We start from the raw sequence: 26,282 nt of genomic DNA, 5'->3' as shown, positions 1-26,282 counted from the left end.
GTGAGACAAGTGTATTTTGTTTCACTCTAAATGTGCCTTTTCACGTTGACGCTCGACGCTCATTTTCAGCAAGCAAAAATCTTCAGAAACATTATCTTTTTATTTATATATGTATCCATAAAATATTATTACTTGAAGATATTACTTGAAAATAATTAATATTTTACGTACTTCGAAGTCTATGTTTGATTGTACTGGGACGATTAACGATGATTCAGCGACGACGCTGAACATTAAACAAATTTAACTTCATTTCTTTGACGCTAGCGTCAAAGCGAAACCACCACGTTCACTTTGTTGACGCTCATTTTCAGCGTCTCATGAATTGGCACCTTAACTTATTGCACAAGTGTGCACAAGTTCAGGAAGTTCTTCGAAAAAGAACAAACGAAATATTCACACCACGCAGATGCAGTCGTGCTGCGCATAACACTTTTACGACTTACGACGCGTTCCTCAATCGTTCTCGATCGTTTATCACGATTATTAAAAAATATACTTGCGTTAATTAACATTTTATTACGTAATTACACCGACGTACATTTTACAATTATGTACATACGCACTCGCGGTAATCCACTTATAACCCTTTAGTAACACGCATGTACACGGAAGATACTTACTCTTAAGGCTATTCTACAATTGCGTAAGCGTGGTCGTTGATACTGGACGAGTATCGGAAGTGCCTTGACCTCTGTACTTTCCACTGCACTCTGATTGGTTGCTGTAATAAAGTTTACAACGTATCGTTACTTTATTGTAGACTGAACCGTTGTATGTACATACAACATTCACGACTACTACTACTCCTACTCCTACAACCTTACGCTTACGCAATTGTAGAATAGCCTTTGATGGCCGGATAACTTCTTTTTCAATATATAATAGCTCCGATCTCCACCAAGATCGATTTAGCTTGATTTCATGTGACAGTGAAATGCAAAATCGGTTCGGTAAAACAAAAACGTTTCCGGTAACAGAGGCGGCTGTGTCAGCAATCCTCAAAAAAAAATGTTCAGGACGAAACACGTCCGAACACGCCGCGTTCACGGTGTCGACGAGACTCATAGACTCGGTGGACCGGGAACAGGTGGACTTACGCCCTCACGGCCGGAAATGCCGGAATACCGGGATCAAATGACGAATAACGAAAGAAATGGAAAGAAAGACCACTCGCCATGAAGTAGTATAAGGAGACATGACTAGATAGTGTCGAGAAGCAAAAGATGGTCACGAAAAATGTTCCGTGTAGAGGGGAGGTTCGCTGAACGGAATAACTTGCAACATTTCGTCGCCATCTTTCCACCAATAAGTTAGAACGAAAGAAAAGTATATTTGTTTCATTCTAATATTGCACTTGCACTTGCTTGCACTAGTTCAAAAGTGTAACGAAAACGAACAGGTTTTATATGTGCAATGTGCAATGTGTGAATCTGTTGATTTGTAAAGGTTACTGATGCAATCGCATTTGGTCAATTCGTCCCAAAAGGACTTAAAAATTGTGGCCGTATCAGGCCGTATTGTGTCATCTTGTGTGACAGAAATCAAGTGCCAGCTTCGTTAAGAGGTAAGGAAGAAGAAGCTTTTATAACCTAAAATTATTTCCATGTAAATTAAATTAATGGCGAATTCGATTGGTGTGCACTCGCTCCGTTCCAGTGGCTAGTAACTTTTTGTTACTACGCGCACGTGCTCGGAGTGCGTAGTTCTATACTGACCCGAGTGCGGTCACTTGCACTGATCTGGGAGCGTTCACTTGCACTGACCCAATGCAGTGCAACTAGTAACTTCTTCAATGCCTACATGTGCAACGTGCGACGTTCGTAACCTTGAAAACCATTTTCAACTTAACCTTTAACGGCTTTTAAACGACCGTTTTAATCGAGCTAATAAGTCGGCTGAAGTATATTATTTTATAATACGGTGTAAAAACTTTTTCTTTACAAAAGTGAAACATTATAGGTATGTAAAATAAAGAGAAATATCTACAAGAGAGTTAAGATTTTTTTATAATTGAGATCAATATTACTAGTTTATGACATCTTATAGTATCTTTATTGTATATTGTGTAATATATATTTTTGTATAATTACAACTTCAAATATGTTATACTTTATACTTTCTATTATTAGTTACAGATTTTCAAAGAAAAGCATGGCTGCTAGCAAAGATAAGGATCCATCCCTCAAAGATAAGAACGAATTAACAACTGCTTGGTGTGACGAAAGTACACGCTTATTATTAGATAAATATGAGCAATATTTACCTTTAATTGGGCCTATGAAACGATTTAAATGTAAAAAATCAATGTGGATACAAATATCTAATGATATCTTAACAGAACTAAACATTGTACGAAGCAGTACGCAATAGTTCAGCTGCCATTTTTTTCTTTATATTTATCCTTTGTAATTATCCTTTGTGTGTAGCCTTGTTTTATCCTTTGTATTTATATCCTGTAATTGTATTTAACCTTTAATTGTATTTAACCTTTAATTGTATTTAACCTTTAATTGTATTTAACCTTTAAGTGTATTTATCCGTATCTATTCTTTGTATTTATCCTTTAATTGTATTTACCGTATTTATCCTTCGTACATATCCTTTTTACCCATTCTCTATTTCACTCTCTTTTAACGAATATATATTCGCACTGAACCGCACTGATAAATTTGTCGGTGCAGTTCAGTGCCTTCCACACTAGTGCAGTGCACTTCAACCGAACGTACAAGTAGCACTGGACTAGGGTAGTGTAGTTCAATCGAACACGTTTTCACTAGCACATGTTTTCAGTGCACTGTCAACCGAACACATGTAGATTCTGAACCAGCGGAGGGCAAGCCAACCGAACACTAAATACTGACAGAGGGCGCACTCAGTGCGCACTAGTGCGCACTAGTGCATCCAATCGAATTCGCCATAAGTAATTATTAATATTTAATTTTGAGCAATATTTTTTTTGTTATTAATAATTAGATTTTGTATATTTTCTAAGTCCAAACACACATTAATATAAATAGTATATTTTTGCTGTATTAATATTTTCAACTTTTTACTCATAATAGATGTTTTACTTTAGATGTCTTAAGTTTAATGCTCTTAATTTTGATTACATTATAGATAAAGTAAATTCTGAAAAAAATGGCCTGTTGCGTTAAAGGATGCAGCAGTAGAGGAGGCAGAAAAGGAGACGAAAAAAAAAGTTTGTTTACACCTCGTACAGTAAGTATTTATATTCAAAGAAGTACTTTGTTTCAAGTTTTTTTTACAGTTAGAATAAAAAACAGTGAAGCTTATAGCCCAAACGATGCTTTTTTGCCTGCTAAATTGCTTGCAAGCTCTTGTGCTAGCGAATTGGCAGACAAAATGATTATCAACTCTGTCTATTGATTCGCTAGCACAGGAGCCGGCAAGTAATAAATCACACAAAATAGCATTGTGTGCTGTAAGCTTAAGAGTATATTTACTTTAAGCATATTCGTTTATTACTGACAGTTCACTGTCAGTACTGAAAATCTATAATGTGCATGACATAAACTATAGATTTACAGTACTGGCAATGAACTGTCAGTAATAAACAAACATGCCTTTTATGTTATTTATTTTATTTCAAAACAAAAATTTAATTTTTTTTATAGAATAATATGTTTATCTCATGGTAGAATATTATGTGTACAAAAAATGTACAAATAAAAAAAAGTAGTAGAATTTGTGAGTTGCACCTCAAGTCCGAAGATATTATTAAGGAAGATGCATTTTTACAAAAAGAATATAAAACTAAAAAAATAATAAAAACTTGTTTTTTGAAAACATTAATTGTTTATAATTATAATATACATATTATTTATACCTATATTTTTTTGTAAGTTTAATACCAAGTTAAACAAAATGTTTATTTTAGAAACTAAAGCACACAATTTTATTTTATAATACAATTATTTTATAATACAATTATTTTATAATATAATTTGTTTAACATTTATTTAATTTCCAATTTTTTTATAAAAATCATATATATACATAATTATATACATACACGTGTAAATATGTATACATAATTTACATTAAAATAACATAATACCTGATATGATACTCTTTGATCTTTCATGATCGTACAAATATAACAATTTCAGTATCTAATATGAATTGAACTATCGAAATAAATATTACATATTACAATTAAATTTACATTTAAGCTATCTTAATTTCACGATTGTTTCTTTTTTCTTATAATTTATCAACAACTTGTAACAATTCATTTAATTCTTCAATATAATTGTAATTGTTTTCCCAGCCGCTGTATTGAAATATCTCCTTCTAATATTGAACATCTCTTTGTCGAAGTAAGGATCGGCCGTCGCGTATTTATTATTGTCGCTGTCTATATTCCGCCTAATTCTTCGCCTGATGTTTATGAATCTCATTGTCGTTCCGTGCTGGATGTTTGTTTTTCTTATCCTAATGTTAAACTTATTATTCTTGGTGACTTTAACCTGCCAAATATTATCTGGTATCAAAACAATTCATCTCTGAATTATAATGCCAGGGGCGGCTCACAATTAAGACAAGCTGATATTGTCAACGAATATTTTAGTCTTTGCAACTTTCGGCAATACAATAATATTAGCAATGTGCTGGGGAACGAGCTTGATCTGATTTTTTCCTCTCTCGTATTCACGTACATGCTTCCCTTGAGCCTCTCCTTCCTTGCGACACACATCATCCTGCTCTCGAATTTGCCCTGCCACTTCCCACTGCTGCTCGTCCTGCAGGGAATTCTTTCTGCAGACCGTGTTTTAAACGTGCCGATTTTTCTGCAATTGATGACTATTTAGGTCAAATTGACTGGGACTCTGCCTTTGCTAATATTCCGGTGGATGAGGCCACTGAGCTACTTTACTCTCACTTGAACTTTGCGATTAATACTTATGTTCCCTCTTATGTTATTTTTGAATCTACTTATCCAGCATGGTTCACCAAGGAATTAATTTCTCTAATCAGGGCCAAGAAGGCCCACACTTAAGATATAAATGCACTCTCTCATTCTCTGATTATCTATCTTTCTCTCATCTTAGAGCTAGATGTAAATCTCTGTCTGCTGTTTGCTGGTCTGATTTTATTGATAAATCTGAACATGCGCTGTCGAATAATACCAATCTTTTCTGGGGCTTTATCAGAGACATCAGATCTTCCAAGCATTGCGCCTCTCAGATTCTGCATAATGATCATTTACTGGAGGATGATGAATCTATTGCGAACTGCTTCGCTGATTATTTCGAATCTGTTTATATTAGTAGCGATGTAATCGACGAATACTCTGACAGCGGTTTTAACTTAAATCACCCCTTGGATCTTTTATCCCTGGACATATCAATTTCGGATGTGTATAACGAGATTTGTGAGCTTCCATTGAGCTGCTCCGCGGGGTTGGATGGCATTCCGCCTTTATTACTAAAATCATGTATCTTTATCGCGTCAAGATTTTTGTGGCTGATCTTTAATAAGTCACTGAGGGATGGTGCCTTCCCATCTCTTTGGAAGCAATGTCTTGTCTCTCCGATTTTTAAAAGTGGCGACCGTCAATCAGTCACTAACTATCGTCCTATATGTAAACAAAATGTTATGCCGAAAATCTTTGATGGCATTGTTGCTCGAAAACTTAGCTTTCTATGTAAAAACATTATTATAAAGGAACAACATGGATTTGTACCGGGACGCTCGACAACGACAAATCTTGTTAATTACTATGATTTTTTAACTTCTACTGTTGAGAGTGGATCCCAGGTTGACTCAGTTTATACCGATTTTAGAAAAGCGTTCGACTCAGTTAATCATACAATATTAATGTGTAAACTTCGATCTCTAGGGTTCGGAGGTTCTCTTTTGCGTTGGATATCCTGCTTCCTATCAAACAGGTCTCAAGTCATAAAGTTTAATAATAGCTTCTCTAGAAGTATAAATGTTTTGTCTGGAGTGCCGCAGGGCTCACATCTTGGCCCTCTTTTATTTGTTTTATTTATTAATGACATAGCTGCTTTTATTAAATTCTGCTCTTTCTTACTGTATGCTGATGACCTTAAATTATACCGCCGGATTAATGGACCTGCTGATCCGCTTTTATTACAACATGACTTATTTGAACTTGAGGCCTGGTGTAGGAGGAACTGTCTTCGGCTTAACGTCTCTAAATGTTTTGTTATTCACTTTTCTCGTAGACGTAACTCATATTTATATAACTATACTCTTGATGGTTTACCTCTCTCAGCAGTGCGCGAAGCTCGAGATCTCGGGGTCTTGTTCAGTGCGGACTTATCATTTAATGCACATATACAATCAATAGTTTCATCTGCTTATAGAACGCTTGGATTCATCCTCCGATGGGGTAGATTTTTTAAGAATATAACCACTTTAAAATTATTATACTGTACGTTAGTTCGCCCCAAGTTGGAGTACTGTTCCATGGTTTGGTTTCCGTATTTTGAATGTCATCAGCTATTGATTGAACGTGTGCAGCACAAATTCCTGCGTATGGCCGCTTATCGGCTAGGTAGTCCCATGTCAATTACTTGCCATGAATACTGCACTATATTAGATAGATTAAATCTGCTATCGTTAGAAAATAGGAGACTAACCTTTGATCTTACATTTATTTTTAAGCTTCTTAATCACTCTATTGATTGTCCGGTTTTGTTGGAACGTATCTATTTCAACATCCCGAATAGAGAATTAAGACAGTACTCCATCTTCCACATCGAGTATCACCGTACTTTGTATAGCGCAAATTCGTGTGTAAATAGGCTAATAATATCTGCAAGTAATTTCTCCAATAGGGTTGACTTTTTTGGTGGCTCTGTATCAACTTTTAAACAAAAACTTTCTCGTCTACTCTTGTAACCTGAATTTCTCCATATTATGTTGTAAAATTTTTATTTTATCTTATTGTTCTTGTTTTTTCTTTTCTCTTTGTACGCTAAAGGGTTTATTACCCGTTAATAAAGTTTATTATTATTAATATTTACAATTACAATAAATTTTGAAAGAGAATGAATTTCATCATTTATATAAATATTAACCTGTCCATTTGATAAAAAAGCAATTCTTTTTTTTACACTATAATCACTTTCTACTTTTTGGAAACCAAAAAACTTTTCATTTTTTCTTGAATAACTCCACTCTGTAGACGGAAGAGTTATCAACTCTAAATTATCTTGCAAATATTTAAAATATATATGTCTATTCTTATGTTCCATTGTGTTTTATTCTTAAGTTCCTTATGTTTCTCTACTTGTATCCGGGATTCGTCTTTCTGAAATATATTTAATTATATTATTTTAATTAAGGTAAACGTATTTTTAAATTATATATTTCATTTTAATTTTAACATTTATTTTTGCTTATTTATAATTATATAATATATACTTACGCGTATTATTATTTATTTTAGTATAGGCCCAATGAAAAACGTTTTTATACGTTACGACGACGACGACGATGTCCTCACGGTCTCGCCGGCCGTGGAGGAGCGCGCCGTCGCTTTCTTCACTATAATCTCTATCAATATTCGCGATACTGCTCTCCGAAACCCCGATGGTAGCTCGACTGAGTATTTTAGAGATGTTATGTTGGGCGCCAGGTGCGATTCCTCGCACCACGATTCACGAGATCGCAGTATTTCTCAGGCGTGGGCTTCTTTGATCAACCGCGGATGGAATAGGAGAGGGAGCGTAGCGCAATCATCACACTCAAATATATAAAACATTAAATTATATTTCGGTTAAGGCAGATAACAAGTGGACGATAGCGAGTTCCACGGCGAACAAGCAGAATTCGAGTACACGCCACGTGTCACCCCACGAGCGCGATACTCATTCCGTCGCTGAGCTGCACGGCAATCCCGATTGAATTCGCACAAGAGTATTCCCCGACATAAGTTGCAGCGAATTCCACCCGGACGGTCAAACGCGAGATGCTAACAAATAACCAACGCAATCTCCTTAAACAATTACGCAATTTCCCTACGGTCTACCGCGACAACGCTGGGGATCTTCTCTCCCCTCGAAACGCACGAATGGCCCCACCCGTTAACTCGACACAACCGTGGGCCATTAATTCCGATGAAACGCACGTATAGCTACTTACAAATGGCATGAACTTAACCGGCAACGATAACTACGAGGCTCTCTCACGCGCGAGAGCCACTTCTCAAAACTACGGCACGGTTAAGCCAACGGCGTTCATGAAATTCCACGCGACGAAATCACCCGCAACGAAATTACGCGAACGAAATTACTCACAACGAAATCATACGCAACGAAGTACACGAAACGATATCACAACGAAATTACATGTGCGCTGACTGTCGGCAGCCGTACGTTTTCATCCCCGAGGCGGGCACTCGCGATCACTTCGTCGCCCGGGCCCTCCCGCGGTATGGCACTCGATATTCTTTAATTACAGCCGATTTCATACTTTACCGCGGCACAACGCGACTCCCGGGAGGGCCTAGGTATTCTCGCGATCTTACTTCGAGGAAGGCTGAGCAGTGGCCTTACAAATTCGTCTCGTTCCGGCGGCTCGTCACTCGCTCTTAGGGCTGGGTGTTGCCGGGATGGCGGCTTGCTCGACAGTGGCGTTTCCTTGATCCGGCGGGACCACGCAGGGCCCGCGCGCGCCCGCGCGCGCCGGTTTCCCTAGCCTGATCGGTGCTGCGCCCTGGCCTGCCAGCGATCCCTCTAGGCGATCGTCGCGCCCTTCGCGAGCGCCCCTCGTCACTGCGCCCATCCGCCGGCGGTAGTTTTGAAGTCCGCCTATTTGAGACCGGCTGTCCAGGCCGCGTCTCATCGTCCGGTTCCTCGACGGCCAGGCTGGACGGGCCATGGCTCGTCGACCGGGAGCGGTACTCAGCGGTGGTGGCCCCGTTCCTTAACGGGGACCTTCGTCGGGGCGTCCCCCGTATCCGGGCTGCAGTGCTCTCGTGCCATCCGTGACGCCTTGACAGGTCATCTGATCTGCCGGCTGTGGGCCCCAGCGTGACCCGCCCGCCGATCGTACGCCCTCGGAAGCTCCTGGTTGTCCAGCCGTAAGTCCCTCGACGCGGCATAAACCGTTACGCTCGTCGTGACCCTGGCCATCTGCTCCGCACTCCCTCGACCTGTAACGCTCGCAAAAGGTCTTAATCCTAACCTAAAGGCTCGCTCTCCGCCCGCCTCGGGCGGAGGCACCATCCCTGACGTCTCCCTCGGCCGAGCTCCCATCTAGGGTAAGGGACGCGACTTTTGTCACGTCACAACTCCCCGCTCCCAGACGAGTGCCGAGGGGGACGTCCGCCCCGGTCCGCCGGAGACCACCGCTCAAGCCTTCTGATATACCCCATTCATTTCCCTCATGAGACCTCACTCCGTCGGTGACGGCTTTGCCCCGTCCGACCCCGATCCGTCAATGCGTCTTCCCTTCCAACGTTCCTCAATAGTATACGAAAATCACCCGAACGAAAATCTCCGAATTACTTCCCAATCTTTCCCCAAATTTAACCGACCAATTCACCGCACCATTGTTTCCCGACTTTGTTCCCTTCCAAATTTCCTCAACTACGTCCCACCCCGTTCATCTCGCCCTGTTCCAACCTCCACGCGAATTTCCTTCTCAGGGAACAGGAAGGAGGCGGAAGGGTTCGACATGCACACGCTCAATTACCACACGTAGGTTTGGTAGACACTTTTTATTTGGGTCCCAAAGGTATAATACTGGGGGGGGGGGGGTCTCAACTAACCGCGGTATCTCGTCCCTGGCGCTAGGAGTCCCCTCTGGGTCCTCGAGCTCTCCGGTCTACTATCTTCTTGAGCGGCTTCGGCTCCGATCGCGGCACAGGTCGCGGGGCCCTCGGGCGTTCCCGCTCCCGCGCAGCTCCTCATATCCGGTCCTGCAGCGTCGGCAGCCGCTCAGCCTCACTCCTCGGGCCCCACACCCAAAACAGAAATCTCTCCTGCGGGGGTGAGGGCAGTTGCTGAAGGAGTGCCCCATCTCTTGACAATTCCAGCACCCTTTCGGGAACTGGGGCTGCTCTGGCGTGGCCTCCGCCGTCGGTCGTCTCGGCGGGCTCGCGGCACGCCCTTGGGGTGGCTCGTCCACCGCCCCCTCCATCGGCTGGGTCTGGGTACCCACCGTGCGCATGACCACGGTCTCGGTCTGGGCCCACCGGGCTATCCGCCCCGTCCTCGGCACGGACCACGGCATGACCCCCAACTCTCCCCGCGTCCTTACGCTCCGGTCTTCTTGGGGCCTAGCCGTCACTACGGCCGCTCCGGGCGTCTGGGAGCCCTGGTCCCTCTGCGGCGGAAGTTCTGTCAGGACCACTCCTCCCGGGGCCCTCTGGGTCATCCAGTCCTGGACCTCCCGCAGCCACTCCAACATTTCCCCCAGATCTTCCCAGAAGTCCGGGTTGGCCATTTCTACGGATACCCGCTCGTTAAGATGGTCCTTCCAGAAGTCGGACCATCCCTCCCGGGCCATTCGTCGGGCCCCCTCCATATCTTCGCGGGACCGCTCTCGTGTCTCTCGGTAAGCCCTACGGGTCGGGGTTAGGAGGGTAGTACGGTTTCACATCCTTAACATGCACTTTCCCTACGGTTGACCCGTCCAGCTGTGTCAACTCGTACACCACCGGAGAGATCACCCGTTTCACTCGTAAGGGTCCCTGGAATTTCGGCGCCAGTTTTCCCGCGATATTCTGTGCGGCTGACGACAGCACGTGCTGCCGCCTTAATACTAAGTCCCCGACTCGGAATCTTCGCGGTCGCCTACGCAGATTATAATGCGCGGCCTGCCTCTGGTTCGCCTGGTCCATATTCTCCGCCACCCATTCTCGAACGGCCCTTAATTCGATCATCCGCTGGGACCACTCCGCCGGGTCCCGCGGCTCCACCTGAGTCACGTCCTCCCGCTGGTCACGCAACAGGTTCGGCGGCACTAGCTCACGTCCCAAATTCACGAACGCCGGTGACGCTCCCAACGACGAATGCGCCGCCGTATTATAAGCAAAACGAAACTGTGGAAGGTATTTATCCCACTCCCGATGATCCCTCTCAATAAACGACACGATCATTGTTTTCAGGGTCCTATTGACCCTCTCCACGGGGTTGGCCTGCGGGTGGTACGGCGGCACCGTGGCGTGCGTGATGCCATGCTCCTCAGCGAAACCCTTCATCACGCGATTCACGAACTCAGTTCCATTATCCGTGAGGAGGATCTTCGGCGTACCCCACCGCGACACGATAAGATCCTCCAACGCCTCTTTAATTTTCGGGCCGGTAGCCGCTCGCAAAGGCTTCAACTCGATCCATCTTGTGAATAAATCTTGGATCACCAGAAGGTACTGGTAGCCGGCCTTGCTGCGAGGCAAGGGCCCCACTATGTCCGCGGCGATCGAAGTCCACGGCCCTTCTATAACGCGGCGGCCCATCCACCCCGCGGGACTAGCTTGCTCGACCTTCGTCCTCTGACATGTGTCGCACGTCCGAATGTACCGAGTGACCTCGCGAAACATATTTGGCCAATAGTACGACACGGCGAGACGCTGATATGTCTTTTCGACTCCCAAATGACCGGCCTGCGGCGCGTCGTGGGATTCGCGAAGGGCCTCGGCGCGTAATTCTCTCGGCAATACTAGCTTCCACCGGTCCAAATCCTCAACTATGTCCGAAATCACCGGTCGCGGTCGCAAAAAGTATAGCTGCCGATCAACTATTGTCCAGTGAGCAAACCGCTTCGGGTCAGTCGCTACCTCCCTATACCGCCTGCGATACCACTCGTCACTTGTACCCTCACACTCCTCGATCTCGATTGCGGCGTTTACTCTTCCACCTTCCGCGCTTTCATACATTCGCGACAAGGCATCGGGCACGTGGTGTAGGGCTCCCTTGCGGTACTCCACTGTGTAATCATACTCTAATAATTCTAACGCCCATCGGGCCAAACGACCCGTGGGATTTTTCAAGTTGTCCCCAAGGACGACGATGTCCTCACGGTCTCGCCGGCCGTGGAGGAGCGCGCCGTCGCTTTCTTCACTATAATCTCTATCAATATTCGCGATACTGCGGGATCTCGACAGTCCCGGGAGGCACCATCCCTGACGCCTCCCTCGGCCGAGCTCCCATCTGGGGTAAGGGACGCGACTTTTGTCACGTCACAACGTTTATAAAATATTATATTTACTTATGAAACACATTTCTGATATATTTTACATTTATTACCGTATACAAGTGTGATCATGTGTTTCTAACCTTTTCGTGTCTCAACAGCTGTCACAATTTTAAGATGGCGACGAAATGTTGCAAGCTATTCCATTTAGCGAACATTCCTCCATACGGAACATTTTTTGTGACTACTTCGTGACTACGGAGTCATGTCTCCTTATACTACTTCATGCCACTCGCATGGCTCACACATGTGGAAACGCTTGCCCACGCTTGCCGCTTGCCGCGCGCAGAGCACAGGGTAGATACCCCATCGCGCGTTAAGGTGCCTTTTCATGCTGACGCTCGACGCTCATTTTCAGCGGAAAGAAGGTCGCATGACCACACGTGACGCCGGCGTCAATTGAAATTCATGAAAAGGAAAACAGCGTCAAAATTTCGGCGTCTTCGCGCTGCTTTGGCTTTGACGTTTAAAGCTGAGAAAATCCAGCTTTCTTTGCTTGACGCTAGCGTCAGATCGAAATCACGTGATCTCGCAATACGCTGAAACTGGCTGAAACAAGCGTCCCATGAATTCGCACCTTTAAGCAACGACGCGGTAGCCAATAAACTTCTGGGTCTTACGGACAAACGACACGTTGATTGGTTACCGCGTCGCTCTTGCCGCGTGGCAATCGTTTCTGCGTCAGTACGTGTGCAGGAGCCAATAAGAAAATGAATCTAGTGGAAAGGCTTCAACCACGATAGCACCAATATCTTATAAATATTCATATAACGTCAGAGAGAAGCCTGAGAGAGGCCACGGGCGCGATTTCGCTGTAACTTTATTTTGAAGCGCCTCTATGTCCACAAAATGTGGACATTGAACTACGTGGCCAATGTCTATAAATATGTAGGTAATGTCCACGATTTTGTGGTGCTCTTCCGTGCTATGTCTACGATTTCATCGTGGTAACAGAGAGAAGCCTCTCTGATGGTAATGTCCACGATATTGTGGTGCTCTTCCGTGCTATGTCTACGACTTTATATGGTAACAGAAAGAAGCCTCTCTGGTGGTAATGTCCACGATTTTATGATTCTCTTCCGTGCTATATCCACACAGGAACGAGGAACGATTAAATAGAATAGATACGGCCAGTTTCACCGTCTTTCGATTCACGAGGCGAATAGACACGATTAGGAATAAGAATAGGGGAATAGGAATAGGAATAAGAAAATAGGGGAATTGTAAAAAATATTTTACATATTTATTACATCTATATTATTTTTTATGTTATTATAAAAAATGACATTAATGCCCCTACCCCTACCCCTGCCTCCACCTCTGGCCCCACCCCTACCTCTCCCCCTGGCTGTTCCTCTTCCTCTTCCACGTGTAGCCGCAAGGGTCGCATGTACAATATTTTGTAAAACTCGTGTCTGAAACAGAAAATTTAAAAAACATGTTAATACATTTTAAATATAAAAATGCAATAATAACTAATTAATTATAAAAATAATTATAACAATAATCTATAATTCTGAGAAAATTCTGAACACACTCGAATTTTAATATACGAGAGCAGAGACGAGAGTACATTAAATATCCTAGTATTTGCAGGATACACAACACTATTATATATTAAAACGTATAAATAAAGGACACTTACATTTATCGTTATAATATTTCCTTCCGTCGTCGACCCCGTCGGCGCCGTGACCGCCGTCGTTGCCGTCGCCACTGCCGTCGGCGCCGTAACCGCGTCGTCGTCATCGGCACCGTAACCGCCGTCGTTGCCGTCGCCACTGCCGTCGGCGCCGTCGTCGTCATCGGCACCGTCCTCGGCACCGTGACCGCCGTCGTCGTCGTGGACACCGCCGTCGCGGCGCCGTGACTGCCGTCGTTGCCGTCGCTACTACCGTCGGCGCCGTAACCGCCGTCGTCGTCATCGGCACCGTACTCGGCACCGTGACCGCCGTCGTCGTCGTGGACACCGCCGTCGGCGCCGTGACCGCCGTCGTTGCCGTCGCTACTGCCGTCGGCGCCGTAACCGCCGTCGTCGTCGTCGTCATCGACACTGCCGTCGGCGCCGTAACCGCCGTCGTCGTCATCGACACTGCTGTCGGCACTGCTATCTTTTTGATATTGTCTGAAAAAATTATATAATTAATAAATAACAATATAATTATATATTATGTATAAATAATAAATAAAAGAAGACATAATTTGCAAATGAGCTACATGTATCTGTACTTACTATTTCTCGCTCTGCCTCGTGCCTCGTACCTCCGTGCCGCGATGCCACTGACCGACTGACTGAACACGCAACACGCAATACGCAATGTGACCGAAAGATCGTGTTTTTTTTTTCGGCAGCGAAATATACGTATCGCATTGTTGCCGCTATTGCGTGGACCGATTCGATCCGTAGATGTATCTTGTTACAGAGAAACATGTGTATACGAGTGGTACACATATAGCCGTTGTACATATAGTCCAGCAGCCACCGCCTGTTTTTTTCAGTGATTAATAACAGGCTAAATCTTCGTGAGTAGGTTCGGTTCGACAAGACGCCCAAGTCTTCCCTGTGAAAATTCTCGATAGAGGTAGCTAATGAAGTGCACAGGTGTAAAACATGTCAATTTGGTGGGGTGTCAAAATTGTCTAACTAACAGTAAGTTTTTTATTGAAATGTTAAGATAATTGAATAATAAACTCGGAAAAACAATTGTCCTACAAAATGAATGGTTTGACTGGAGCGTCCTCCGCTCCGAATATGTCCAAATAACGAGATCATAAAAATTATTAATAACCAGCTGATTTTTTGTATGCAGCTTAGTAAATATATGTATAATGAAATGGCCACATAGTCCTACAAATTTGGTGGTACGTTTTCTCAGTCCTACACTTGGAAGTTGTCGAATCCACGGTAACACTTTTTTCATTAATAACCGTAGGACAAAAAAAACATATGTTAAGTTAGTGCATTCTTTGCATATAAATCAAACAGTGTCCTACCAAAAAATGGGTATGTATCGCTAGTCCTACAAGAATATTGAAAATAACATAATTTTGTAGTTGTAGTTTATGTAATTTGGGATACATGTATTCGTAAGCAGAATCAATACTTTTTTTAAATATAATATAATTAAATATAATATAATTGATAATATAATTGTTCCAAGCGTTCCCCATCTCAATCAATTATGCTCATATCATTAACTTCATTTAAAAAATATTTAAAAAATGAGCAATTGATAATAATTATTAGTTAATAATATTCAACCTCTTTAATAATTTAAGATAATCAATTATTCCATTAATATTAGTGATTCTTATTCGTTATGTTAAAAAAAATATTGCCATAAACGCATTTACAACCTTATCGGTGGAAAATGGTACATGCTTATCAGGGCCGCTTGACATATACTAAAGTTTTACAGAGTACAGAATTGTGTTTGGGCTTTTTTTTAATGTGTAACGACAACGTGATTTACTCGGGATTATTTATGCATTTAACTGTATATCAAAATATACAGTTAAATTTGTGAACAAGATATATCTATTCCTGGAAATACATACCACTTTTTGTGTAGGACAGTGGTAAAATTGTGTTCTACACTTTATTCCCGATAGGAAAAAATTATAACTAGGTTGTTATTAATGAAAAAAGTGTTACCGTGGAATCGACAACTTCCAAGCGTAGGACTGGGAAAACGTACCACTAAATTTGTAGGACTATGTGGCCAATTCATTATACAAATATTTACTAAGCTGCATACAAAAAATCAGCTAGTTATTAATAATTTTTATGATCTCGTTATTTGGACATATTCGGAGCGGAGGACGCTCCAGTCAAACCATCCATTTTGTAGGACAATTGTTTTTCCGAGTTTATTATTCAATTATCTTAACATTTCAATAAAAAACTTATTGTTAGTTAGACAATTTCGGCACCCCACCAAATTGACATGTTTTACACCTGTGCACTTCATTAGCTATCTCTATCGAGAATTTTCACAGGGAAGACTTGGGCGTCTTGTCGAACCGAACCTACTCACGAAGATTTAGCCTGTTATTAATCACTGAAAAAAACAGGCGGTGGCTGCTAGACTAATATATACATGTACTGCCCATGTAAATATCATATTATGTATTTCTACTCCTGTACGGTAAAAGTGAATGAAATTTATTACATGGCTGTGACATGAAAAGTTGCAATCACGGTTTTTTAACGTCTTAAGTTATATATCTTTTTTCAAATTTTAAATAATTTATTTAAACAATATTAAGTATGAAAATATGGGACAAAGTTGCGATTTGACGAAAATTTGCTTTTTCTATCCCAATAATAACATGTTATTTATGAATCATTTCTGAGACTAGCTTTACACTGTTCAATCAAGAAAACAAAATTATACTAGATATAGCAAACGCGCCAACCTCCTTAAGCGATAGACAATAATACGAAAAAGAGATGAACGGCGCGATGCGCGAGAATGTAAACAACGAAGCGCGCATAGACTGTTGCCCAGCGCAGTAAGCAACTGACAGTTCGATAGTGTAGTTCGTTGCACAGTGATTCATAGCGTACTTCTTATATTGTGCACCAGATTAACGGTTTTTGGTTGCAATTATTCATTTTACTTTTCCTTTTATTTAGTGTTATTAATTTACCTGATTTATGCAACACAAATCGGTTTTCGGTTGCAATTATTAGTTTTTTTATTTTGAAGTATTAATACTTCCCGAATTGTGCAATTTTAGTTTTTTCTTTATAAAATATTAATAGACATTAATACTTTAATCAATAATTTTTTTGTCACAAAATTATTACGAATACAAATAACAATGAGTGATCAACGTGTGGAAACTGTTTATGACAAATGCATGTATACAAATTGTCGTAATGGGAGATATTCGACGGGAACGCATTTGTTCAGATTTCCTGCAAGTACCGATACAAGATGCCAATTATGGATACGCAACAGTGGTGAGTTCTTTATGTTATTTGAAATATAATCCGCTGAAAAATGTTGGTAGAAAATTAATATTCAGCAACCTGAAAAATTCTTCAGTTTGAATAACACAATTAAATAGTTTATTGGGCATTTCCGCGACTAATTGGATTAGAAATAATGTCGTATTTTTTCGATCGATTGAAACTTTTTTTTACATAAAATATATATCAAATAATCGAGATACGTACTTTTATGTTCGCTTGATTTATTTTTTTGTAGAAATTATTAAAAAAACAATTTTAATGAAAAATAAAGAAGTCAGCAAATTTGTACAAATTAATAGATATCTCTGGTTATATTTGTCGTATACAAATTTTCAGAAATGTATTTAAAAGCTGAGACACAATATTTTTCAGAAAAGAAATTGTAAAATTCAATCCATTATAAGCAATGGAAATGTTTACTAATTTTTTTCATCAAAAATTACACTTGAAAATTTTTGGTCAATAATGCTATTTTATTCTATATTTTATGTTAAAAGTAGACATATTTTTTATATTATACAGAAACGATACATTGTATTTTTTATATATTTCTAATGACTGATACGCTACGCCGCGCCGTGCTGTGCTCACGTCTTTGGATCGACCAAGACCCGCGGCACAGCACTTTTTTCGGAAATCTTTTATGGGAAGAATATACGATATGAATGATATAATTTATAATGTTGAATATGATCAACATTATACAAATATAACATTATAATCACATTTTTATTATAAATAATACACTTGAAAAATTGTGCGGTACTTCTGGTAAAGTAAATCGTTATTGTATTATGTAATTTATTTGTTAATTTTTCTTTCCGTTTGGAATTTCTGGGATTTTCAGAGTAATCGGTGTTATACTCTAATGTTTCTTATCGGAAAATTGCTATAGAGAGTCAGTCTTTTGGCGTTCTATACGACAAAAGCCTCTCGGTCTTTAAACTTGTGACCTCAGCTGTTTGTAAGATTGTTTATTTTAGTATACTTTTGCACTTGAAGCAAGTAACACATTTATCACGCTATTATCTTTTTTATATTCTGTATGGAGTTCAATAAATTTGCAACTTTAGCAACGTACAACATTTACATTACACACAGTTCCTACTATATAACTTACATTACTAAAATTGCAGTTTTTTTGAACTTAATAGAGAATATGAAAAGGTAATAGCGTGACAAATGTGTTACTTGCTTCAAGTGCAAAAGTATACTGAAATAAATACAATCTTACCAACAGCTAAGGTCACTTACAAGTTTAAAGACCGAGAAGTTTTTGTCGTATAGAACGCCAAAAGTCTGAGTCTATAGCAATTTCCCGATAAGAAGGAATAGAGTATAACATCGATTACTCAGAAAATCTCAGAAATTCCAAACAAATAGAATAATTAACGGTTAAATTATATAATACAATAACGATTTACTTTACCAGGAATACTACCACAATTTTTGAAGTGTAATATTTATAATGAAAATGTGATTGTAATGTTCTATTTGTATAATGTTGACCATATTTAACATTATAAATTGTCATTTATATTGTACATTTTTCCTATCAAAAATTTACGACAAAAATTGATGTGCCGCGGTATTTAATTGGTCGAGTTAAATACGCAAGCACGACGGGGCACCATTTATTAAAAAGGTATATAAAAAATCGATTTTATTATTTTTGCACAAAATAAAAAATATGTATACTTAAAAAAAAAAGAATAAAACAGACTACACTCAACTTAAACGCCAACGAAGGTTCATATACGAAATTCATGAAAACAAAGCTTTCTCTATGAAAAAGCAAATAAAAAGAATAAAATAGCATTAAAAAAATTTTTTTTTTTAATTTACTTCTTGGTGACAAAAATAATTAAAGATTTCAATTACTTATAACAATTGGATTTTACAATTTCTTGTATCTTAACCTATTTTTATAAAATAAAAATTGCCTCTTTAGCTTTAAAATGCATTTTTGAAGATTTCTCTATGACAAATATAACCAGATATATCTAATAATTTGTAAATTTAACGATTTTTTTTTTCGTGAAAATTGTATCGCTTATAACTTCTGCAAAAAAAATAATTTGACCGAACAAAACAGTACGTATTTATAGCAATTAGATATACATGATTATGTATGTATGTATGTATGCTGTTTATTGCCTTTCCCCGTAGGGTTTACAAGGCGTTTTTATGAGGAACGTACCCAAACCTCGTACAATCTCTTTCCCCTGTGCCTGGCCATATGCGACCTTACAAAAATATTTACTCCCCCTCCCCTCCCCTCTTCATCCCTCTTCTTCGTCCTCCGCTTCTGCCGTCAAATCTTCCTTCCTTCCTTCTACCTCCATCCTTCCTGTCTACTCCTCCCTATTTGGCCTGCTTCCTCTCTCGTCCCTCCTCCTTCTCCTCCTCTGGGCTCAAGAGAAGCTTCTCCTCCATCCCTCTCGCGATTTCTTCCTCCGCCGATCTCCCTGTGCACTTGTGCACCTCCCTTCTCCCTTCTTCTCTCTCCCTAACCCTCCTTTCCACCGACTTATCCTCGTGTATCTTGACTCCTATGGAGTTCCCTGCCCTTCTCCTCGCCTCCAAAACCCGCCTCTTCTCCTCCTCGTCTCCTAACTTTACCAAAATTGTTAGCCAAATCCCTCTCTGCCCCACCACTATCACCTCTCTTACCTTCACCTTCACCTTCAGCCCTTCTGCGAAAAGCTCCTTCACTTTCTCCCAGTTGGTCTCCTTACCTTCCCATTTCTCTTTCTCCACTCTTATAATTATATTCCTCTTTCTGAAATCGTCCTCGTTCCTTTTACCCTCACCTGCCCACCATTTCTTTTTTCCCGCCATACTCTCCTCGCTATCCTCCCTCTTCCTTTTGCCTCCACTTTGCTCCAGCCTTTCTGTCTTTCTCTCCAACCTCCTTACCTTCTCCTCCAGCTCCTCCATCCTCTCGTCCTTTTTTCTGTCTTCCTCCTTCTTTTCCCTCAGCATCTTCCTTAGCTTCTCCTCTACAATCCCTTCCACTGCCTCCACTATCATTCTCCCTTCACGCTCCATCCTGCCAGCTCTAAAACAGACCAATTACTCACTTCTCCTTTTCTCTACATTCCTCTTCTTCCCCTCCCACTTATCCTTCTCCCCCATCTCCCCTTCCATCTTCCCCACTACCCTCCTTTAACTCCTCCAAATCCCCCTTTCCACCCATTCTCTCCCCTTCTAATTCCAGCATCCATTCCTCTCCTCCTCCTTCCTCGTCCAAAACCCATCCTACCGCTTCCTGCCAGCTTCCCTTTCCTGAATTCCATCTTCTACATTCTTCCCATACATGCTCCCACGTTTCCTCCTTATTCCCACACAACCTACACTTCTTTTTCTCCTCCGCTTCCCAGTATCTGCTCTCTCCTATCTCGTTCCCTAATCTGAATCTAGCCACCCTTCCCCATCTACTTTCTCCCCATCCCTTCTTCAAATATCCCGGGATACCCTCTCCCTTTATCCACTTATACCACTTATTGTATTCTGCTTTCTCGATCCTCTCCCATCTCTCTTTTCTCTGCGTCTCCCTATCCCCCTCAAACAATTTAAGAAACCATTCGTCTCCATCTCCTCTTATCTTTTCCACCTCTTTTAACCCCACGCCTCTGTCTTCGAAGAACTTTCCTCTCTCTCTTTCCCAATCTGAACCTGCTTTCCCTTCCATCTCTCTTTCCTTCAACTCTTCCCAGGCAGACCTCGCCAGTTCACTTCCTCCACCTTCCTCTAACTTTTTCTCAAATCTCCATGCCCTCATTCCTGCTCTCCCTCTTAATTTCTCCCTTTGCAACTCCTCCCTCACTAGATACCACGGTGTTCTCCCGTCCGCTCCCAATACCCATCTAATGTATCTTTCTTCCATTCTTTCTATTCCTTCCCTTTCTCTCCATCCCCATATTTCCGCTCCATAACTCAACACCGTCCACACCAATCTATCGAACAGCCACAGTCTTTTTCCCCAGTCTTTCCCGAATCTCCTCTTCCCTATCCCCCAGACTTTTCCCATCACTGCGGCCGCCTTTTTTATCCTTTCCCTTATTTGCGCTTCCTGCCCTCCATTTCTTTGAAACACGTATCCCAAATACCGAAATTCCCTCACCTCTTCCAACTCTTTTCCTTCCCATCTCCATTTCCTCTTACTGTCCCTCCCTCCTCCTTTCCTAAACCTCATTATTTTTGTTTTCCCCACGTTCAATTCCAATCTCTTCCTGCCCAGGTAACCCTCTAGTCTTTCTATCAGACTCCTCATTTGGTCCTCATCCTCTGCAATTAGCACGATATCATCCGCGTAGGCCAGAGTATACACCCTCTTGCCTCCTAGCATTATCCCTCCCCATTTAACTCTATCCATTTCCTCCTCCAGGTCTGCTAGCAACACATTGAACAGAATCGGGCTCAAAGGGCATCCCTGCCTTACTCCCCTCCCCGTCCAGAATACTTCTCCCAATTCGTTTCCTCCTCTTACCCTACTCTTCGTCTCTCTTAACATCTCTTCCGTCCTTCTCACCAGTCCTTCCCTTATTCCCCTTTCTCTCATAGCTTTTATTAGTATTCCTCTATCCACCGAATCGAACGCCGCCTTAAGGTCCACAAAACATGCTATCAGTTTTCCCCCTTTCTTCTCTAACCTTCTGTTTACCATGTAGTTCAACACGTAAATGTTGTCTATCGTTCCCATTCCCCTTCTAAAACCTGTCTGGTTGTGTGGTACCATTCTCTTTCCCTCTATCTCCTCCCTTATCCTCTCCGCCAGAATAGCCGTGTACACCTTATACAAAGAGGGCATTATTGTCACCCCTCTATATTCCTCTGCCCTCTTTCCTTCCCCTTTCTTTATGATTGGCGCAATTATACCTTCCTTCCAAATTTCCGGCCATCCTCCCCCCTTCCATATCTTATTGATAAATTTCCATGTCCAAACCTCCAACCCCTTCCCCCCTCGCTTCCATGCCTCTCCTGGAATCTCATCCTTTCCCATTGCCTTTCCGTCCTTTAGCTTCTTTATAACTCTCCTCATTTCCTCTAAACTTATCTCCTCTTCCTCCTCTCCTTCCTTTTCTTCCCTCTCTCCTTCCTTCCCCATCCTCACTCTCCCCTCTACTCCTCCTAATAACTTCATAAAGTGCTCTTTCCATTCTTCCTCCTCTATTCCTTCCTCTATTCCCCTCCTTTTCCTTCTCTCCCTATTCACTATCTCCCATACCTCCGCTTCCCTCCTTGCTCCCTCCACTTTTCTCTCCCATCTCTGGTTCTCCTCTTCCTTCTTTCTCTTACATATCTCCTTAAATTCTTTCCTCCTTTCCTTATACGCACTGGCCTCTCCTCTTTTCTTCCTCCAGTCCCTTAATTTTCTCCTTGCCTCTTTCTTCGCTTCTCGACATTCCTCATCCCACCATCCCACCTTCCCTTTCTTATTTCCGAGCTCCTCCTCTACCCCTTTTATTGCCTCTGTTATTCTTATTTCCATTTCTTCCCATTCCTTATTCACCTCTACTTCTTTTACTTCCACCTCTCCTAATTTTTCTATAAACCTCTTTGTTCCTTCCTCGTTCCACACCCCCCTGCTTCTTTTCTTCCACCCTCCTCTCCTGCCTTCCTCCTCTTCCCCCCTTCTTACTACTACTTCCAATGGGTGATGGTCCGAGTCTACTCTCTCCCCCACTACCATGCTCATTATCTTCTCTCTTACTTCTCCTTCCCCTATTATGTAATCAATCACCGTACTACCTCTTCCCCCCGTGAACGTAAACTCCCCCTCCTCGTCTCCTCTTACATTTCCATTGAATATCTCCCATCCTCTCTCCTCTAAGCTATTTACCAACAGCCTCCCCTCTCTGTTCACTTTCTTGCCCTTCGACCTTCTTCCTTCTCCCACTCCTCCTCCCTCCTCTTCCTCTATCCTCCCACCTTCTTGCCCAGTCCTCGCATTAAAATCTCCCCCAATTATCGTATACCTTCCTTCTTCTTTCTTTTCCATTCTATCTCCTAACTCCTGTACGTTTTCCTCCATCCCCTCTTTCTTTGCATACACCCCTATAATACTCCAGTTCTCACCACCTGTTCTGACCTTTCCCGCAATCCAACCCTCTCTATCTACTTCTATTGTCGTTCCCTTTTCTTTTAATCCTTTTCTTATTCCCATTATCATCCCTCCTATTGCTCTTCCTTTTTTATTCTTTTTCTTCGCCATTTGCACCCCCCATTCGTACCCTTTTGGAAGTCTCCCCCTTATTCTTTCCCAGCCCTTTTCTCCTATCCAGGTCTCTGACATGACTAACACATCTTCTTTCTTCAGCCCTTCCCAAAAATCCTTATCTTTATTTTCCAACCCCGCTACGTTCCAGAATACTATCCTCCAAACTAACTTACTTTCCCCCTCTTCTTCTCTTCTGACTTTCGCGTTGTCCTTCTCTATCTCACCCCCTCTATCCTCTTCTCCTCTTATTCCCCCGTCTCCGTTCCTACCTCTCCCTCTCCTCCTTTACCTTCTTTCCCTTCCTTCCCTCCTCTGCTCTCCTTTCTACTCCTTCCCCTTTCGTCCTTTAACACCTCCTCTTCCATATCCCATCTCCACCAAGTATTTTCCAGCCTTATTCTGCCTGCCTTAATCCATGCCCTCCTACCTTCTCTTTCCTCCCCTTTCGCTATCTCTCTCAACCTCCAATTCATTCTTCTTTCCTCCCACGATAGGTCCTCCGTAATTCTTTCCTTTCTCCCCACTAGGCTCCTCTTTTTTTCCATAACCTCCCATTTCTGTTCTTCGTTCTCCAATTTCAACAGCACCATTTCCCTTCCTTTTTCTGCATCACCTCCTATTCTCTTCACCTCTATTGCCTTTACTTTCGCTCCTATTCCTTCTAGTAACTTTTCTGCATTTTCTCTCCTCCCTCCTTCTTTTACTTCCAGCCCTCTTATTACAATGTTTCTTCTTCTCTCCTCCTTTTCTTTCCTTTCCAGCCTTCTCTCCAGTTCCCTTATTTTCTCCCCCGCCTCCCCTCTACCGTTTCCTTCCTCCTCCCTCTTCCCCTCCTTTCTCTCTTCCATTTTTTCCTCCAATTTTCTTATTCTTTCTTCCATTTTCTCCTTCTGCTTATTTGTCTCTTCCCTCTCCTCTTTCCATCTCTTCTCTCGCTCCCTAAACTCCCTTCTCAGGTCCTCTATCTCTTTTCTCATCTCCCTACCCTGCTCCCTGAAACCCTCCCTTAGCTCTTCTCTCACTGCCCTAAATTCCTCCATCATTTCTCCCATTCTTTCTCCCAACTCCTTCACACCTAACTCCGAGTCTTTTTTAGGAGATCTTGCCGTCATATTACTTCTCTTAAAAATCTCCTCCTTTTCCTCACCCCCGCTCCTGTCCATTTCCTCCCTCTTCCTTTTCCATAACTCTTCTAAATTTCCCGTGCTCCCCCTCCTAACTTTCTCCTTTTCCTTAACCTTACCTATCGCACTCTTTCCCTCCCTCCCGTTTTCTCTCCCTTCACTCATCTCCTCCTAACTCGGCTCACTTCCCCCTCTAGCTCCACCACCTACTCTATGCCCTGCCTCGCGCTGCTGTCCGCGTCCCGGATCCTGTGTTGAGTCGCCCCTCTCTCTTCGCTATTGTTCACGCTCTGCCTCGTGCTGCCGCTCTCGGCTCGGCTCACCTGCCGTGCGCCCCTCTAGCTCAGCTAACGTTCGTGCTTACACCTTCTCAGTGCCTAGCCGCTTTACCTCCCTTTATCTCCTCTTACCTGCCCCTCCTCTGTTTCCCTTCTTACCTCCTCACTCTCTCACCTCCACACCTCCTCGCTCTATCACCCTCTCCTTCCTCAGCCTCCCTCGTCACTCTCTTCTAGACCCTTTTGCTCTCACTCGCTTTCACACCTGTCACTCTCGTTCTCTCCAGTCTTCCCTACTCTCTTTTTTCATATACATGATTATATTTAGCGTCAAAAAAAACTACGGGAAATAATTAGCCTTGTTCCTATGCATTTTTTTTAACTGTGTAAACACATTGGCACCATAGACGTATATATAATAAATAGGAGTGAATATTGTCATTGGAGAGCTTCCGACAAGATCTCAAGGACAGAAGATATGCTTCCAGAAACACTGTCTTCTTGTAATTGTGTCGATTAGAAAAGAACAGCGTCTCCGCAAGCATATCTTCTGCCCCTCATCTTGCCGGAAGCTGTCCAATGGAAATGTTATATATACTATGATTGGCACATAATTAATTGCAATTGTTTTAAATATTATTTTAAAGAATAATTGTCTATCTTGTGTATTTTTCTGTACATAAATTATCGTTGTACAGAAATTACTTCTTCAAGTAATAATGTTATATATCGATCAAGTTGTGCAAGAAAAGCTTATGATACAGTACTACAATCAGGGTCGTAAATAATTAAATATTTTTGTAATTAAATGTCTATTTAATTACTAATTACTGTTTATAATATTATTTCAAGTCGAGTTGAAATACAAATACTTTTCGAAATTGAAATTGAAGTCGAGTTGAAATGTAAATACTTTTCAGAATTGTAATTAAAGTTGAATTAAAATATAAATTTAGAATTAATTTTAAATCGACTACAACTGACACTCATCTTCATGACAATCAACCATTGGTTTTGGTCCGATTATACGTCAATTTGTAGTCGATTTAAAATTAATTCTTGTCAATTGTTGTAGATTTAAAATTAAATCTTAATTGTTAATCATTTATCGGCGAAAGAAATATATACTTTTCTGTTTAAAATATACATATTTTTTTGAATTGTAATTGAAGTCGAGTGTAATTACATTAGCAAAAATTTTTGTGTTTAATGTTTAGTTTAATTACAAACATTTCTTTAAATTGTAATTAAACTTGCATTTCATTACAATTTCAAGAAGTAATTATTATTTACATTTATTTTAATTACAAAATTTTATAACTCTAATCAAAACTTTAAAAATTAATATCTCGTATTACAATATCATTTCAGGAAATACTAAATTGCAAAAATGGTCTGCCACTTCATTACGTCGTGCTGGTCTATGCGCGGACCACTTCAGTTCAAGTTCCTTTAAGGGAGAAGACAGAAAGAAATTAAAA

The 26,282-nt window shown here is 41.5% G+C and overlaps 2 protein-coding genes and 2 long non-coding RNA genes across 5 annotated transcripts; 1 reads left to right on the top strand and 3 right to left on the bottom strand.

The window, feature by feature from the left end:
• Positions 1-1,362: 1,362 nt before the first annotated feature.
• Positions 1,363-12,403, top strand: LOC143906657 (uncharacterized). The gene is made up of 3 exons (XR_013259593.1): positions 1,363-1,567; positions 3,121-3,222; positions 12,297-12,403. It is a non-coding gene; the product is annotated as an uncharacterized LOC143906657 (long non-coding RNA).
• Positions 12,404-13,519: 1,116 nt separating this feature from the next.
• LOC143906638 (uncharacterized) lies at positions 13,520-14,751 on the bottom strand. The gene is made up of 3 exons (XR_013259588.1): positions 14,429-14,751; positions 13,841-14,320; positions 13,520-13,610 (listed from the first exon to the last, which is right to left on the bottom strand). It is a non-coding gene; the product is annotated as an uncharacterized LOC143906638 (long non-coding RNA).
• A 4,586-nt stretch (positions 14,752-19,337) lies between these two features.
• LOC143906616 (uncharacterized) lies at positions 19,338-25,089 on the bottom strand. 2 transcript variants are annotated; one of them, XM_077422810.1, is made up of 2 exons: positions 24,961-25,089; positions 19,338-20,237 (listed from the first exon to the last, which is right to left on the bottom strand). In XM_077422810.1, the coding sequence occupies exon 2, from the start codon at positions 20,225-20,227 to the stop codon at positions 19,541-19,543; it is 687 nt and encodes a 228-aa protein (XP_077278936.1). In that variant the 5' UTR covers positions 20,228-20,237; positions 24,961-25,089; the 3' UTR covers positions 19,338-19,540. The 2 variants fall into 2 exon arrangements, with proteins under 2 accessions (XP_077278936.1, XP_077278937.1); XM_077422811.1 differs by having other exon boundaries at positions 24,977-25,083.
• LOC143906615 (uncharacterized) lies at positions 19,618-23,474 on the bottom strand. Its single transcript, XM_077422809.1, has one exon. The coding sequence runs from the start codon at positions 23,472-23,474 to the stop codon at positions 20,298-20,300; it is 3,177 nt and encodes a 1,058-aa protein (XP_077278935.1). The 3' UTR covers positions 19,618-20,297.
• Positions 25,090-26,282: the final 1,193 nt, after the last annotated feature.

The sequence above is a fragment of the Temnothorax americanus genome, unplaced genomic scaffold (genome assembly GCF_048541705.1).
Source record: "Temnothorax americanus isolate GAGA-0224 unplaced genomic scaffold, ASM4854170v1 Scaffold74, whole genome shotgun sequence".
Classification (NCBI taxonomy): Eukaryota; Metazoa; Arthropoda; class Insecta; order Hymenoptera; family Formicidae; genus Temnothorax; species Temnothorax americanus.
The sequence above is the reverse complement of the archived record's forward strand: the minus strand, read 5'-3'. Positions and strand labels throughout refer to the sequence as shown.

Coding starts and splice junctions, on each gene's coding strand:
- LOC143906616 (XM_077422810.1), bottom strand. CDS start 20,227: ATGGAGCGTGAAGGGAGAATGATAGTGGAGGCAGTGGAAGGGATTGTA.
- LOC143906615 (XM_077422809.1), bottom strand. CDS start 23,474: ATGTCAGAGACCTGGATAGGAGAAAAGGGCTGGGAAAGAATAAGGGGG.